Source organism: Fundulus heteroclitus, unplaced genomic scaffold (assembly GCF_011125445.2).
Source record: "Fundulus heteroclitus isolate FHET01 unplaced genomic scaffold, MU-UCD_Fhet_4.1 scaffold_154, whole genome shotgun sequence".
Classification (NCBI taxonomy): domain Eukaryota; kingdom Metazoa; phylum Chordata; class Actinopteri; order Cyprinodontiformes; family Fundulidae; genus Fundulus; species Fundulus heteroclitus.
The window spans coordinates 83,781-100,522 of record NW_023396566.1 but is presented as its reverse complement, the minus strand read 5'-3'; the positions used below and the strand labels follow the sequence as shown (position 1 = coordinate 100,522).

The following is a 16,742-nucleotide window of genomic DNA, read 5'->3' as shown; positions in this document are numbered from 1 at the left end:
TGTTCAAATGGAAGGGGCAAAAACTGTGATTAATGTGTGATATATTAAACCTTCTGTGGCAAAAAAAACCAAAAAAAAAAACTTACAAGTTTTTCAGACTTAAAACTCAAATATCTGTTTGGTTTATCAAGATATCGCTTAATTGTTACGTACTCATGTAATATGCTTATAAAAAATATAAAAACCATTTAATAATGATAAAATAAGGTTATATACACCAAGCCTCCATCTTGATAGTGTGTTGATGGTCCTCTATGAGGCTAGATAGAACCAAGCATCAGGCGCGATTAGCAGATATAAACAGACGTGGCGCCATCTAGTGGCAGTATCACAGAACTACCATAATGCCGGTTTGCTTATTTAATAAATCGAAATTAAATAATGCTGAACTGAGCCTGACTCTCTGCAACGCCTCGCAGTAAAGCAGCAGCTTGGCGTGATGAAGACCAACGTTATTAATTAAATAAACTGATCTACAGCAACTTTAAGAGCCTCATATCAGAACATTTACTCACATCTGTCAACTCTGCGTCACATCTGAGCCTCGCCAGGTTTAGCTTCAGTGAAAACCAACGTTCAGACTGGATTACCAGAGACTTTCCAGGCTTTTTCCTCTAGAAATCACATTTATTTGTGTTTTTCCCACTGGATCTTGGACCTTTAATTAATTGTTTCATCTGGAGATGCTAATAGCCGTTAGCCGCTACCTTGTTTTAACCCCTGCTGCACATGCTCAGTATGTACTTCCGTTGAAATCGTAAATAAACATGAAAGGCTTTATTTACTGAGCAAAAACAAAGCATAAAACACCAAAATAACAACTAATAGGCCAGCAGGAGGTGATAATCTTTCATAAAAACTTTGTATGCAACCAGAGGGAGCTGCTGACGTATAAATAAATAAAGTAAAATAATGCGGCTATGCACCTTTAAAGGGTTCAGAGGTTTATGGAGATGTCCAGGGCCAACAGCCAGCCTCACCAGCTGAAGGGGCGTCCGAGGCTCGCTCTACCCAGAGAGAACGCCCGATTCCAAGCACATTATATTCAAATTGACACTTTATTTCAGCACTGAGTGGAAATGAAACACAGACATAATTCAGTGACACAATATCAGCTCGAGTTTGGTTTACTTCAGTGGCTCATTTGTTACTGGCTATGATTAAACCTTCGCTTCATAACAGGATAGTTTTAAGTTTATTGCCTTGTAGGAGAGCTAGAGAGTAAACGTGTAAATTAACAATTTACTCATCTTTAACACAGGCTGGCGACGATGGCACAATAATTGGACTTCAGGCTCCATTTCTACTGCTTCACAGCTCTGTGGTTCACACTGTCATGGCTGCTAAACAACAGAGATTACACTGAGCTACGGGTGGTAACAGCTGAAGATGCCTTTGTTTTTTTTTTTATTACCGCCATCTGCTGGACTGGAGGTGTAGCACAGCTTTCTTTTACTCCTCCTGTTCTACTCCTCCTGTCAGAGGAGTAGAACCAGAAAGCAACCGGGGAGTTGGCTCCTTGTGTGTTGTTTAGCTTATTTGATTATTGGTTGGTTAATTGGTTTTATGTGGCTGATACCACAGTTTTAGATTAGGCACAGGCTTAATATGAAATAACAACTATATAATCTCAAGATGGGATATTTAACTCAACCTTACATTTAAATATTGTTATAGTGGGGAAAATCCGATGTTTAGATGGTGTAATCAACAGGTAAGATTACGCTACTAAAACGATACGAATAATAATTTAAAAAAAATAACAAAATAGCAGAAAGGCAAAACGTCAATTTAAGAAAAATCTGTTTCCTGAATTTCACTCTCAGATTCCCATTTAATCAGGTAACATTTTTTTTTAGGGTTCCACAAAATATCAGCAATAACATTGTTATCGTATCTGCCAACGTTAGTCATGATTTTGACATATCGTTATCGGTCCCATAGGAAGAAATGGGCCAATAATAACATTTGTAATTGCATTTATTTTTGTTGCTTGCATATGTTTTTCTAGATGGGCATGTGCAATTTGCTTGGTCATGTGAGTGATGGTGATGTAGCGTTGTAGTGTGGGATGGAGGGGTGTTTAAATGAAGCAGGGGAGCAATGTCAGTGGCATGGTCATTTTTATGGGGGTAAAAATTTGGAAATTACTTCATGAACATCTGAAAAGTTGTAACAATATTTGTCAATTTAAGTGTATGTATAAACAAAGTATACTTAGTATTAATATGTAGATGTTCATCTTATTTCTGTGTATATATATATATATATATATATATATATATATATATATATATATATATATATATATATATATATATATATATATATATATATATATATATATAGTTTATTTGAATGTAGCCGTTTGTTATGTTATTGCTTTATTTTGGCTGTGGCCGCTTAGCGACGTTATTTTGTTTTTAACTGGGGCGAACAAAACAGGACTTTATCTTTGTTCTGCTCCCTTTTGCTCATGGATGTATGACAGAAAGTGGCTGTTTTTGTGATTTTTGCCATGGAACAACAAATAAAATAAATATAAAATAAAAAATATCATTGTGTCTAAGTGAGTAGAGAAAAGTATATCATATTGATAAATATTGTTCATCGGCCAAAACAGCAATATAAATTTCAGATAGCAGCATCAGCCCAAATTTTCATATCAGTGCATCCATTTTTTTAAATCAAATTTATTAACTATAGAGTTTTTGATCCCTAAATGTATACAGAGGAATAATCTGGGTAAAAACGGTGAGGAGACATTAGAAACGTTCAGGTAAAAAGCGTCTGGAAGCGGACCGCATACTCAGGGGGGACGTGCCAAAGAAATGGAGTGGAAGGTGTGTGTTTCCACCTGTGGGGCAGGTGTCGGCCATTTCTCACCTCCCTTCTGCGTGTGACTGTGTGGGACAGGCGACCAATAAACTGCTTTTAACACCATTCAGGTTCACTGGGTGTCAGCGATGCAGAAACACACTGCGTTCGGCTTAAATACAGACGCAGCAGGGCGAATCGTCTGACTTCAAGCTGCCCAGAAGTGATAAATAAGCTCCGCGGGTTCCTTAACGCTGCAGCAGACGAGGCCTTGCAGGAACCTTCGGATGAGTTTATTTCCATTAGAACCTAACAGATGCTTTTAACCCGTCCTTCACAATTCAGGGTTAAATATTTCCAGCAGAAACAACAGGAAACGTTCTGGGTTATGAGAAGATGAAGAGTTTCATCCAGACTGATAAAACACAGTTAGGAATTTATAGTGTTAGATATCCAACTCCAGTATTTGTAGCCATAAAAACTGTCTGCCACAAACATCACACCTCACATATGTAATAAATTATTAGATTAGCTTAGTTTAATTTAAATTAGACAGTGTAGCTTAGCTTAGTTGAGCTCATTTTAGATCAAATCAGTGCGGTTTGGTCAAACTGTTGGTCTACTGTTTAGGGAGCTGGATGTTTGCAGAGCAAAAAGGGAACAAAATGCAAGTAAAAATGTTGAAATGAGTGTATTTGTATATGATCTGAGCAGTTAAATAGCTTTATCTGCCAATGGAATAAGATTTTTGAACTTAAAATCTTTAACACTCGTCTCCATCATCTTATTTCAAGTGCAGTTTATCTAATTATCTCATTTTAGGGGTAAAAATACTCATTCTCAGATAAAAAAATATTTACCTGCTTAAATCAAGGACAAATACACTAATTTCAAGAAAATCTTATTTACTTTAAGTTCTCTTTTTGCAGTGTGCATCATGGAGAGGCTGCCGGTTGAAAACTCTGTCACTCCCTGAGGATTGGGGTAGGACTGTAAAGGGAAATATTTACTTTACCTCAGTTTAGCTGAGAGTAGCTTAGCTTATGATAGCTGAGTTGGATTTTTCACATTTTCTTTATAGATGTTTAGCTTAGTTTATATTGGTTTTACTGAATACAGTTTAGCTTTTTTTAGTTAAAGTCAGTTAGGTTAAGCTCAGTTTAAATATGTTTAGTTTAATTAATAGTAAATTAGTTTAGCTAGATGTAGCATAGCTAGGCATAGTTTAGTTCAGTTTTAGCATCTCATAATTCATCTAATCTATTTAGTTTTGATAATTCTCTCAGTAATTGGAAACCAATACAATATTATAAGCTTTCTATTTAGGTATTTATCTCATATCATGTCTTGCACAATAAATAAACTGTTTGTATTTACTGAAACAGATTTGATCACAGAATATCGTCCACGCTTGCTACCTTTGATGAAGGCTCCAATGGATGTAAATAAATTAACCAAAACAGTAATTGTGAGCCAAACTGTAGATTTCTTGATGTTTGGCAACAAGTAAACAAGAGATGCTTTAATTTGCTCTGCCTGACCTTTAGATTGTTTGCTGATGAGGATCATGTGGATTTTCCCCATATTTTACCCGGTTAGAGTCCAGGCGTCTCGTTTATAAAGCACAAACCGGAGCCTGAAACTTGCGTACGTCACTTTCCACGCAAAATTTTAGCTTTATTAAAAAAAAAACCTGACAGGAAAATGCGAGTTCCTCACAGCGAAGCCAGGCGTACGCTCATTTTGGAGATGGGAAACCGGTCGATGCAGATGGTGAAGAGGTGCATGATGGTTCCTCTCAGACGTTCAACGTGACTCCATATCAGACTTTAATCATAAATCGATTATAAGCCCAGAGCGGATTTTGGATTTCGCATCGCCTCCATCCCTCCTCTGAATGTCGACTGAACCTCAGAGGAATTTCAACACGGCGTACGGCCGTCATCCACCGCTTAAAACAGCAGTTAAATTCTTTTAATCTGGATGTCGTCTGCATTTTTTACCTCTGATTTTCACATTTAATAAAACGTCTCTGATTTTTTTTGCACTGTTTTTTGTTTTTTTCTACGTAGCTGTAATGTCGTTATAAAAACAAAACAATAAAAGATCAGCCGACCCATTTTATAAAGGGTTATGGTTGAATCTGGGCTGTGTTTGTAAGCGAGTCTAAATCTTCAGGATGCACTAAATGCGGTTTTGTTGCAGCGTACCTGCTGTGATGTCGTCATCCGTCACATCCATCTCCTCCTCTGGAGCCTTGGTTTCGATTGGCTGAGCCTCAGGAGGGGGCGGGGCCTGAGGGGCAGCCTCCGTGGCTGACCCAGCTGTGGAAAAAAAGAGGTGAAAACCTTTTGTTATTACAGAAAAAGTATTTTTTGTTCAGGGCTGCATGCGTGGAAAACCTCCTTCGCATTAGGTTTCTGTGTTGGCCCTCATTAAAAGGCTAACTGCTCTGGTTAAGCAGCTAATAAAGGCTTATTGGGCCTCCTCGTTATCCAGAAAATTAATGGCAGAATTATCTTCGGATTGCCAATTAAGAGCGGATTTTAATTAGCAGCTGGGACTAATGAATGATAATGCGCTAATGAATGCGAAGGCTAAAGGTAACAGAGTCAACACGGGTCCAATCTGTGGGAAAACAGCCCGCCTAATGAATTACACAGATTCACACACAGTTTCTGATTAATGTGTGTAAAATGCTCAGCTGGACACATTGACGAATTTTTTTTTTCTGTTACAACTGAACTTCTTCATTACAGCTGAAGAAAAAAAAAGTCACTAAAACATCACATACAATTTCATACGTCTGGCGTCATTAGAGCAATAAAAAAAAGCTCTAATTAGAGTGTGTATAATCACATTGATAAATCCTGGTTAACACAGCGCTTCATGTTCCAATTAACCTGCTGAGACACACTGCAGACAGCTCGGCCTAATGACTTTATTTCACACACGGACTCTGACAGAAGGCCGATACTCTGCCTGATTGTTGATTATTCGTCTGGAGCATTAAAGTGATAAAAACTTAATTAGACTTAATTAAAACATAACTGATGTGACTGAGCAGAATGGAAGCTGAGGGTGGGTGTTTCCACTGGGGAGATTCGACGTCCACAAAGCTCTGCGTATAATGTCTCTGTAATTAATTGGGCAGAACAGGAACCTGCCAGGCTTTTCTTTTAAAGGCAGACTAAAAGAAAACACACCAATGTCAAAACAACCACATTTGTTGTTTTATTTGAAATATTTTCAGCATGCTTTAATCTCTTTTGTACACAGCCCTGTTGTAACACGTGGCGTCTGCCGTTTGGACACCTGGGCTCTGGTAGCATCCCTTATCTTTTCTACAGCATTGTTTGATTAGCATATTGTTAGTTATTTTCTCGGGGACTGATTCTGCATGCAGCCCTCTTTTTGCCCATTGACAGCTGGAAATAGGGACCAGCCTCCCGACAACCCTCCACAGATAAGCGGCTGTAAAAAATGGAAGGATGAATGATTCTGCTTGTGAGAATTCAGGTTTAAGTGGTGGGATTTTAATGGTTAAAATCGCTATTTTGCCTAAAACATTCCTCTAATACATGGTGTTCATCATATATTTATTTACGATTTATGTGGTTTTAGAACAATAGGAGTCTTATAACTGAAGGAATGTGATACTCGTTGGTACTAAGAGGTTTTCAGCTTTTTGAGGAGTTGTGTGGAGTAGTTCTACACAGTCAACGTTTTACCATAACTAACTGACAATAGCCACAGTGTCAGTTTAGAGAAACAGAAACGCAAAGGTAGGATTTCAGAGTAGCAACTACTGTGTTTTTTGGACTATAAGTTGCATTTTCTTTTCATAGTTTTGCCAACCCTGCGACTTATATTCAGGTGCAGCTTATATATCAAATTTAAATGGTGAATCGTGTTGACCAGTAAGAAACCAAGGAGTAAACATTACCATCTGTAGCCACAGGAGGGCGCCCTAAACTTAAAATGTATTGAAACATAAACTTATAGACAACAAAGACTGAACACGTGTTTGTGTGTTCTTTCACTGTTTCAGTAAATGTCTAAATAAATGCGTATAGTCCGGCGCAATTTATAGTCTGAAAAATACGGTACTCAGTCAGTGTCAAGGTAACAGCTAATCAGCTAATCAGGCTAATGGCTTATCACAGTCAAGTAAGCTATTGATCAGAATCAAGCTAGCAACTATTGAGGCTCAGTCAAAGAACTGACAAGCTAACAGCTAATCCGATTAAAGCCAGAGGTTATTAGTACCAACCATTTGCATTACCAGCTCCACAGCATAGACAGGGACTAAAACCATCTGGTTAAGTGAACAGGATGAAATTAAACAGGCAGGGGTTTTACTTTCCTGAAGCCGGATTCCCCACATCTGATTAAAGCTAACGGCTAATCAGAATCAAGCTAGCGACTAAGCAGAGTCGAGCTAAAGACTAATCAGAGTCACACTATCAGCAACTAAGAGTCTAGCTAATGGCTGATAATGATCACGCAAAGAGCTAATAAGAATCAAAATATTTCCCATTAGGTCAAGCTAAGGCTAATTAGGGTGAGTACTATGAGAACTCAGAGCTAACAGCTAATCAGAATTAACTTGTGCTATATAAGTCAAGCTAGCGGTTAATCAGAGTTAAGCTAACCAGAGCTTTTAAACTAAAAAAAATCTTTCCAAACAATGAAAAATCTCTGTGTTGATGTGCTAACATTTTACAGTTCTTCAGCTGCATAACCATTTTTTCTTTTTACAGACATCGTCTAAAACCCCCAGAAAACAATTACTATATCTTGACTTTGCCTTTTAAACTGTTCCAATAATAGAAAAATATAGTTTGTTCTGAAAGTGTAAACACCACTGCAACCTTTTCCCGTTTTGTAAACCACAACCACAAACTCTCATGTATTTAATTGGGATTTTATGTGACAGACAAACAGAAACTACATGTGAAGCGAAAGCAAAATAATTCATGGTTTTCAGCATTTTTTACAACCAAAACCCAAAGAATGAGGATATGTATTCAAACCCACTGAATCAGTAAGTAAACCTCTCGGCTGTCGTCTCTAACAACCTTCAACACATGCAGACTGATAATTTAACAAGTCCTCATTTCACCTAAACTAGTGCACTCTCACAAACTCCCACAGGTGCTGGGTCCCAGGTATTAAGTGTTCACTTATATACAGAAAGGCTATAATTTATTTATTTATGTTCTTTCACTTTCTTTTTTCAGGTATCACATTACACATGTCAGTTTACATAATAATATATATGATTTAGCAATGGTATCAAGGTGTTAATCGATTGTATCTGTTGCTTTATGTCTGTTGGTTGTGCTGTTCTTTTTGTGTCTCTTTCCAGGTGATGGAGCAGACGAAGAACGTTTTATCATTCTCTCCCTTTTATCTCTTCTTTCTTTCACCTCTTCTTTCTTTTTTTCTCTCTCTCTCTTCTTGTTCTTCCTTTACTCTCCCATTGTAATGTCCATATAATTTGAAATTCTCCCTGCAGGAATCACAATAAAGCTATTTACATAAAAAAAATAAAAAAAAGTCCTCATTGCAAAACAGCTGAAATTCAGTAATATTGGACGATTTCAAGTCTTGCAACAGATTCTGATTTGGATCTAGATCTGGCCTTTGACTAGGCCATTCCAACTCTTTGATCGAAACCACTCCATAGTAACTCTGGCTGTATGTTCAGGGTGGTTCTGCTGCTGGAAGGAGAACATCCTCCCCATTCTCAGGTCTTTCTAACAGGTTTTCTTCCAGGATTGTCCTGATTTAGCTCCATGGATCCATCTTCCCTTCAACTCTAACGAGCTTCCCTGTTCCTGCTGAAGACAGACGTCCCCACAACATGTTGCTATTAGCTTACCACCAATTATCGCGTTTTGCACGTCAACCAAAAGGTTAAAATCTGGCTTCATCTGATCAGATCTGAAGAACCGATAAGAGGACTTCTGATTTATTTCAGTGCTGCTCCTAAGAAGTCTGGATTTGTGGACTGCAGCAGACCGTCTCACCGTCTCTGGGGATGTCTTTTTGGCTCAGAGGAGGTTTTAGCGTGAGGATGGAGAAGCTGCAGCATCAGTTCCATCAGTGTAAAAAAGGCCTTCAAGTTAAAAAGGGACCGAGGACGGAGAAGAGGGCGGGGTGGGGGAGGGAAGGGTGTATAAGTGGGAGTGTGGGGGCGTGTTGGCGTGCTCCAAGGTCAAGCTTGTCATGTCAGCCATGACACATTGCTCCCAGCATGCCTTGTTAACCTCCAGGACCTCCTCCTCCTGTCTGCTCTCTCTGCTCCTGTTTAAAACATTCGCTTCTTGATGTTTTTAAAGCACAGCGGGCCCACAAGCCTTTTCTGCTTCAAGCTATTTTTCCATTTCAAAGTCCCAGAGAAATAAAAAATAAATCGTTTGGAACAAAAAAATAAATAACACGAAAGTGTGTCTGCAGGTGTTTTTGTTTAAGGGTTCAGCGTTTGCTGTCATCTCGTGAGCTGAAGGAGGAAAACAGCGAAAACCTTTCTGAAATATTCCTGTGAGAGCAGAATTAGCTTTGTTTAAACGTGCCACAAAAACTAAGAATTAACGGCACAGGGACCCTTTTCGTTTTTCTGTGTGGGTTCAGCTGGTCGTCATGATATTCTGATAGGAAATGTGACACTTTTTGTTCAAATTAACCAGCTTTGTGACTGCAGGAACCTTTTCCAGGAGTAGTTTTCTGCCTCCTCTGCATTTACAGGGGTAATAACTAATTATCACAGTAGAAAGACTCTGGCAAGGAGGTAGTACATCATAATTTACCCTCAGCCTGACGCACTTTACAAAAAGGGTGAGAGCAGAATCTACATCTGAGGACACTGAGATGTTTTGGACTGAAGGGGGCGCTATTGAAGACCTTTTTGACTCTGCGGTGGCTTCAGCTACCTTCCATGATGTAGTTTGTTGGTGCGGCAGCTCGTCTGCAGCTGATCAGGAAGACAGGAGAACCCTGGCAGTAACAACATCCGCTGCTTCAGAGGCCGACTGCTGCATCCTAGACGCACAAAGCAGCGTCATCACAGATCCTTCCTCCCAGCAGCTGTCAGACCATCATTGCTCCCAACAAACTCAAGAAATTGTTACATCTCTGCTTCTTTTGCAGTCTTTTTTATTCTTATAACTCATCTGTTGGAGTTATTCAAGCATAAATACACCTGGATGTTTCGCTCGATTTCTTAAAGCTGCCCTACTCAGTCGCACATTTTAGGCTACGTTCCCATTGCAGGCCTTAATGTCCAATTCAGATTTTTTTTCTGAAATCTTTTAAAATTTTGAAATCTTTTAAAACGCACAAAAGAACGATATTAATGACGTCACGCAGCTTTGGTCCCAGAAACAAGGAAGAAACAGGTTTTAAGGATAAAAGTCTCCAACGGAAGCCATTTATTTTGTCAGCGGGTGCTGAGGAGGAAATAAAGACAAAGTGAAACTCTAGCATTTTAGTTTTTGGCTAAACAGAATTTTCTTCTGTGTTATCAATCACTTCCTGTGAAAGTAACAATTGTTCTGCAGTTATTGTCTCAGTTTCTCGCCCTGATTTACAAAGCGGGATAAAATATGTTTTTAGTAAAGCTTTTTTTTTCTGAAACTGTTGCACTAAAATAATTCCCAGAACTTTATTCCCACACAGCTTCCATCCCATATTCACCTCGTTCACTAATAACTGTTTTGGTAAAACTTAGTTTTAAGTGCTGTGGATTCAGGCAATTTATTAAAATTCATAAATCATTTAATAAGGTTCATTTGTAGATCCAAATGAAGTTTATATATTGAGAAATAAATATGTTAAATTGAAATATTTAGAGATTTTATTGATAAACTAACATTTATTACTACATAAACACACTAAAGTGACGGAAATAGGTGCCGTTGAGTACCGGTATCGATTCTCAGGTACCGGGTATCAGTACCATATCTGTTAAAATATGAAAGGTACACGTCCCCTCCATCGAGCAGCGCTGTGGCAGGCAGCTGCCATCAGTCTTGCTAATGCTAATGCTAATGCTAAACGCTAATGCTAACAGCTCCAGCTGCTGCTGCCGCAAAGTTGTGACACGTGTCGGTTGAAAGTGACGCATTAAACCCACCTTGGTGGTTCCCACTGGAGTCTCAGTACAAATCATCAGACACGTGAAAAGATCAGATTCGGACCAGATCTGAGCGTCCCCACTGGTTCTAAAACGTCTGACCGGGTCACTTGAACCCCCCAAACAAATCGGACCTAGGGCCACATTTGCCTGCTGTGGGAACGGGCCCCAAGGTTTCATAACTGAGCTGTTTGCAACATTATGTTTCACTCATGCCTGTTTAAACCCATCTACAGCGTTGACTCCTTTAGATTTAAAGAGACGGCACCAAAACGAGTTGTTCCCAGACGTTCCCCAGGATACGGCTAAAAGAGGAGCTGTGGGGCAACGAGAACGAGGAACTCAACTCCACCTTATATAGACCACAGCTGGGTTATTTCAATGAGAAGAGGAAGAACTCTTGTTTTCCGTTGCTGAAGACGTTTCGCTTCCTCTCCAGGAAACTTTCTCAATTCAAAAAGTCTGGGGTAATGTGGAGTACCAAGCTTTATACTACTGCCTAACAAAGGCCTTGTAATGGCTTAGATAACATGCAGATTCAGCAGAAACAGGTCCACCCCTTAGTAATGGGCCGTCGTTAAAGCCATTAAGCCAGCGGATTGGACCGAAACTGGTCCACTCCTCTGTAACGAGGAGTCGTCAGGGCCGTTATTGGCCTGGCTTAAAGGAACAATGTTTTGATCACCTGTATGACGGTGAGAGTTAAGGTGATGATTGGCCGGAATTAATCCTGTAGCTGTGTTGTTTGTAAGTTTTTGAGAACTAAAAAACAAGTCCAGTTGTTTTGTTTTTTTACTTTTTTTGGAATGACCATGACCTGGATGACTGAGAATCTTCATCAGCAGGAGAGGAAGAACATAAAAAACATGATATCCCCCCTTTAATAACTCATATCATTATTTAAAAACTATTTACTCAGGTTATATTTGATATTAAAATTTGGTTGATGATCTGAAACATTTGTGAGAAAAGAATAAACTTGTCTAAAAAGAGTAGAGTAGTATTTTTCATAATACTGTCTTAACACGCATGAGTTAATTAACATTTAGACGTTCGCAGTAGCCTGTTTTTGGAGACAGAGAGAGAAGACTCCATGTTTAGGTAATAATGGTTTTACAGCATTGTTACAAAGAAACCTTCATTTTGGAACCAAAATTCAAGACTTTTCCAAACTAAAGCCTATAGAAACGTTCCTTTGCTGCCGTCCTCCCTGGATGCAGAGAGCTTGGACTTGTCTGTGCTCTCCTGCAGCAGCGGCGTCTGTCTGAAGGGAAACACCTGTACCCATCCATTAGGCTTCAGAGGCGAGGAAATGTCACCGAGCCGAGGCGGCGGCAGGACTTCACTGTCACAGCGAGACGCCCAGCAGACAACGAGCAGAGCCCAGGCTGACCTTTCAGCTTTCCTGCTACTGTTTAAAAGGATTTAGCACAAAGGAGCGACGAGTCGGTCGAAAATCACCCGTTAGCGGCGCCGGCGTCGCGGCTGCCGGGCCTAATTACCCGCTGCAGGCGCTCATCAAGCCCAGCCGGGTTTTGATTGGGAGCGCCGAGCATATCCTGGCAGCCCCGCGCACACATGTTCAGACAAACAATGGCACCAGCAGCTTCACAGTTTACCCACAGAGAAAGACAGAGACGGACACCCAACACTCTCCAGTTCAGCCACTTCCTTCACAACAAAGCCCCCCAGGACCGCTCGGCCTCTCTCTCACACGCCGAGGATCACACGTCGTCTTAGGAGTCAAACTGTGTGGGAGAAGCTCTTTGTGCTTTGATCAGTGGATGAGAAGACGCCGTTTCCTGTCTCCCTGCTTTCATCTTCAGACCGTCACCTGCCGCAGCACGCCGCCATCAGCCTGCTGTTGCTGCACATCCTCCTCTCCGCCCGGCCCGCTCACTTCTGCTCATTCTTTATGACGTTTGTTTGTAAAAAGTGCCGTTTTATTTCCTGTCACCAACCCAATGGACTCTTTAAAGGCTGTTTAATTTCCTGAAAGTCTAACTGGGTTTATATTCGGACTTTTGGTTGCTTCTTTACTTTATTTCATGTCCAGCACTCGATCCGTTTCCTCTCCACCGGCTTCCCTGGACAGATACAGAGGCTCGCTAAAGTATTCGTGCTCCATGAGGTTTTCCTGCAATGGATTTTATTGGGATTTTAGTGGCAGACCAACAGCAAGTAGTGGAAAACTCATCCTGAGTCAATGCTTTGTGGAAGCAGCTGGGCGATAAATCCATTTAATCGATTAATTCGAATTTACAATTGTTTAAGATTTCATTTTTGGAAAATCTGGATTTTATTTTGCCAATACACTCATTGGGTTTTCATGAAGAGAACAGCATGTGATGCTGAATATATGTTTAGGCAAATGTATTGTCAAAATATTGTTAAGTGGAAACTTTTTTTTTTACCATAATACGAGGTACTTCATTTACTTATTTACTTTTTTTTTAACTTAGTTTGAAGTTCACAAGTGCAGTGAAGCCTGTTCTTAGCTCAATGTGTAATACCACTAGCAGCAAATGTTTAGTTATATTTTCATTGTTTATAATGGCACGGCGGCCATCTTGTTTTACAAGCATGCTTGTTTTTAGTTGCACTTTGAATTCAGGTCAACTCCCTGACCAAATGCTTGACATAAAAAGCAAGGTTTTAAAATTATTTCTTTAATTTCTTTTTATGAAACAAAAAGGAGGAAAAAAAAATCCATTAATCGGATTTGGTATGATAAAATCTGAGATTTATTTTTTAATCCATATCGCCCAGCCCTATGTTCACTATAATTAACTATACTTTATCGATCCTAAAGGGAAATTAAATGTTGCTAAATGAAAAGGTTCAAGTTCAGTCAGATTGGATGGAGAGAACATAATTTTTCAGTGGTATTTAGTTTCGGACTTTGACTAGGCCATTCTAACATGTAAACCTGCTCTGATCTAAACTAGGAACGCTTAGCTGTATTAGGGCTCCAACTAACGATTATTTTAATAATTGATTAATTTGTCGATTATTTTTACGATTCATCGGATAAATAAAAAACTGCTTTATTTCACCTTCTTTTTCCCAAAATGTGTGTCACTGTGGAGCTCTCCTGCTGTGTCAAATCTCACATTTTACTTATTTTGTGGTTTTGTGAAGCGCGACGTGCTCCAGGCCTTTTGAGCCATTTTCTCTGTCGTCATTAATAGAATCTGCTACAAAAAAGCAGCGTTTGAAAATACCGCCTCCACTCCGTTTACGTGGCGAGTGGCGCTTTAAACGCACGACAACACAAATCGATGATGAAATTTGATTTTAATCAATGATTTTTATTGATTTTTTTGTTGATTCGTTGTTGCAGCCCTAGACTGCATGTAATTAGATCAGGAAATATGACTGAATTATAAAAAACTAAATTCAGAACAAACTGGACTCTACAACCGGGTCTGATTGGACCCGTTTGTCCTGCAGAAATTAGGGCTGGACGATAATTCAATATAATCATCCATCATCGATATATACAATATATATCTATCATAGAAAGGGTCAATAAAAAGTTAAATAGAATAACAGTTTTCCTTCCTTATGCATTCTAGTCGTGTAGGTTAATATTACATCATTACATCCACCCAACCAATCACAACGCAGACCCAGGAACCAAGCTCCGCCTCCTTCAGAAAGTTCAGAGAGCACATGTCCTTTTTTCTTTAAAAACTTGCAGTTTTGGTAAAAATTTGGTAGAATAAAGGGCTGAGTTTGAATTCTGTGTTTGTGTCTAAAAATAGGCATAAAACGACCAGGGCTGCACTTAAATTACATATAACTACATAATTATCTTTATAGATCCATATGATTTCTGTTTTATCAATATGCTTTTTATCCATGCATCCAGCCCTAGTTGAAATAATCCACATTTAACTGAATGAACCAAACAGGCTGAGGGATTAAACACAACATGAAATATTTTCACGCTGCCTGCAGCCCAGAACCTCCCGGTTTGGACCCGGCCGTCTGGTACCAGAGGACCCGGCCGTCTGGTACCGGAGGACCCGGCCGTCTGGTACCGGAGGACCCGGCTCCTCTGACACAAACCCTGCCGTGATATTTCTCCCCACAGCAGCCGGCGTCATCTTACTGCCGTTCCAGGACTGCTGTGCGGCTGGCGGATCAAATTCAGCGACCCTTTAACCTCGCTCTGCTCCCCCCCCCCCACCCCACGCCGCGGTCCTGCTGCGGTAACACGACACCGACAGGTGCCCGTTCCTGTGGCAACCGCTCCCCTGAGGAATTCCCAGCATCCTCGGCGACTGCGACTGGCGAGCACGGACGCTTCAGGAGGCGGTTTCTAGTAAAGCAAGGTGCAGATTCACCTTTCTTCCCATCAGCAGGTCTAACTATAGCCAGCTGAGGGACGCCAGGGAATAACCAGACCATAAGGCCCGTTTCCTGGGCTGCAACAACGAATCAAGCTGCAACGTTATAAAAAAAAAACTGAAACAGAAAGAAAAAGTGGACAAATGTTTATTTAAAGCTCACCAACATAAATAAAACTCGTGGATAGCAGCGAGCGCTCTGAAAGGCAGCGGCCACGGTCAAGACACAGCAGTTCAAGAATGGCTTAAAGAATAAAACAAACTTTGACTCTAATCCAATTCTCAAAGTAATCAAGCATCAAAGTCCCTAAAATAAAACCATTTATACCAGTAACTCTTATTCATCTATTGAGCTAACGTTGCTTTTTTGCTCAGATCCTGACCTGAACATCGTGGCTTTAAATGTTCTCCAGAGCTCACTAAAACACCATAAGAGGGTTTAATTAAACATCGGTTAGTTTGTACCTTCAGATTTAGCTTTCTGGATTTAGTTTAGTGTAAAAATGCACAAAGATGGATGGATGGAGGGAGGGATGGATGGATGGATGGATGGATGGATGGATGGATGGATGGATGGATGGAGGGAAGGATGGATGGATGGAGGGAGGGAGGGAGGGAAGGATGGATGGATGGAGGGATTGACTGATGGATGGATGGATGGATGGATGGATGGATGGATGGATGGATGGACGGATGGACGGAGGGAAGGATGGATGGATGGAGGGAGGGAGGGAGGGAAGGATGGATGGATGGAGGGATTGACTGATGGATGGATGGATGGATGGATGGATGGATGGATGGATGGATGGATGGATGGATGGACGGATGGACGGAGGGATTGACTGATGGATGGATGGATGGATGGACGGATGGACGGAGGGATTGATGGATGGATGGATGGATGGATGGATGGATGGATGGATGGATGGATGGATGGATGGATGGATGGATGGATGGATGGATGGACCGATGGATGGATGGACCGATGGATGGATGGACGGATGGATGGATGGACGGACGGACGGACGAACGGACAGACGGACCGATGAATGGGTGGATGGATGGATGGATGGACTGATGGACGGACGGAGGGATGGACCGATGGATGGACCGATGGATGGATGGATGGATGGATGGATGGATGGATAGATGGATGGATGGATGCAGGGATGAATGGATGGATGGATGGATAGATGGACAGACGGATGGATGGATGGATGGATGGATGGATGGATGGATGGATGAATAGATGGATGGATGGATGGATGGATGGATGGACTGATGGATAGATAAACTGTTATTTTGTCACACATCAACGTTTCATTTAAAAATATAAAGCAGTTTCCTCCATAAATGCTGATTGGTCGACCCATGTGACCTGAGAAGGCCCCTCCCACCATGACATCACAGCTGAGCTCAGAAGCCTCTAA

At 40.6% G+C, this 16,742-nt stretch overlaps 1 protein-coding gene across 2 annotated transcripts in view; it reads right to left on the bottom strand.

Annotated features, from left to right (window-relative positions):
- LOC105915221 (WD repeat-containing protein 7) overlaps positions 1–16,742 on the bottom strand; it is a gene marked incomplete at its 5' end in the record, with an annotated part of 97,532 nt that overhangs the window by 57,642 nt on the left and 23,148 nt on the right. For both annotated transcript variants that reach the window (XM_021308809.2, XM_036129304.1), the window contains 1 exon segment: positions 5,028–5,141. In XM_021308809.2, the coding sequence (XP_021164484.2) occupies positions 5,028–5,141 (114 nt within the window).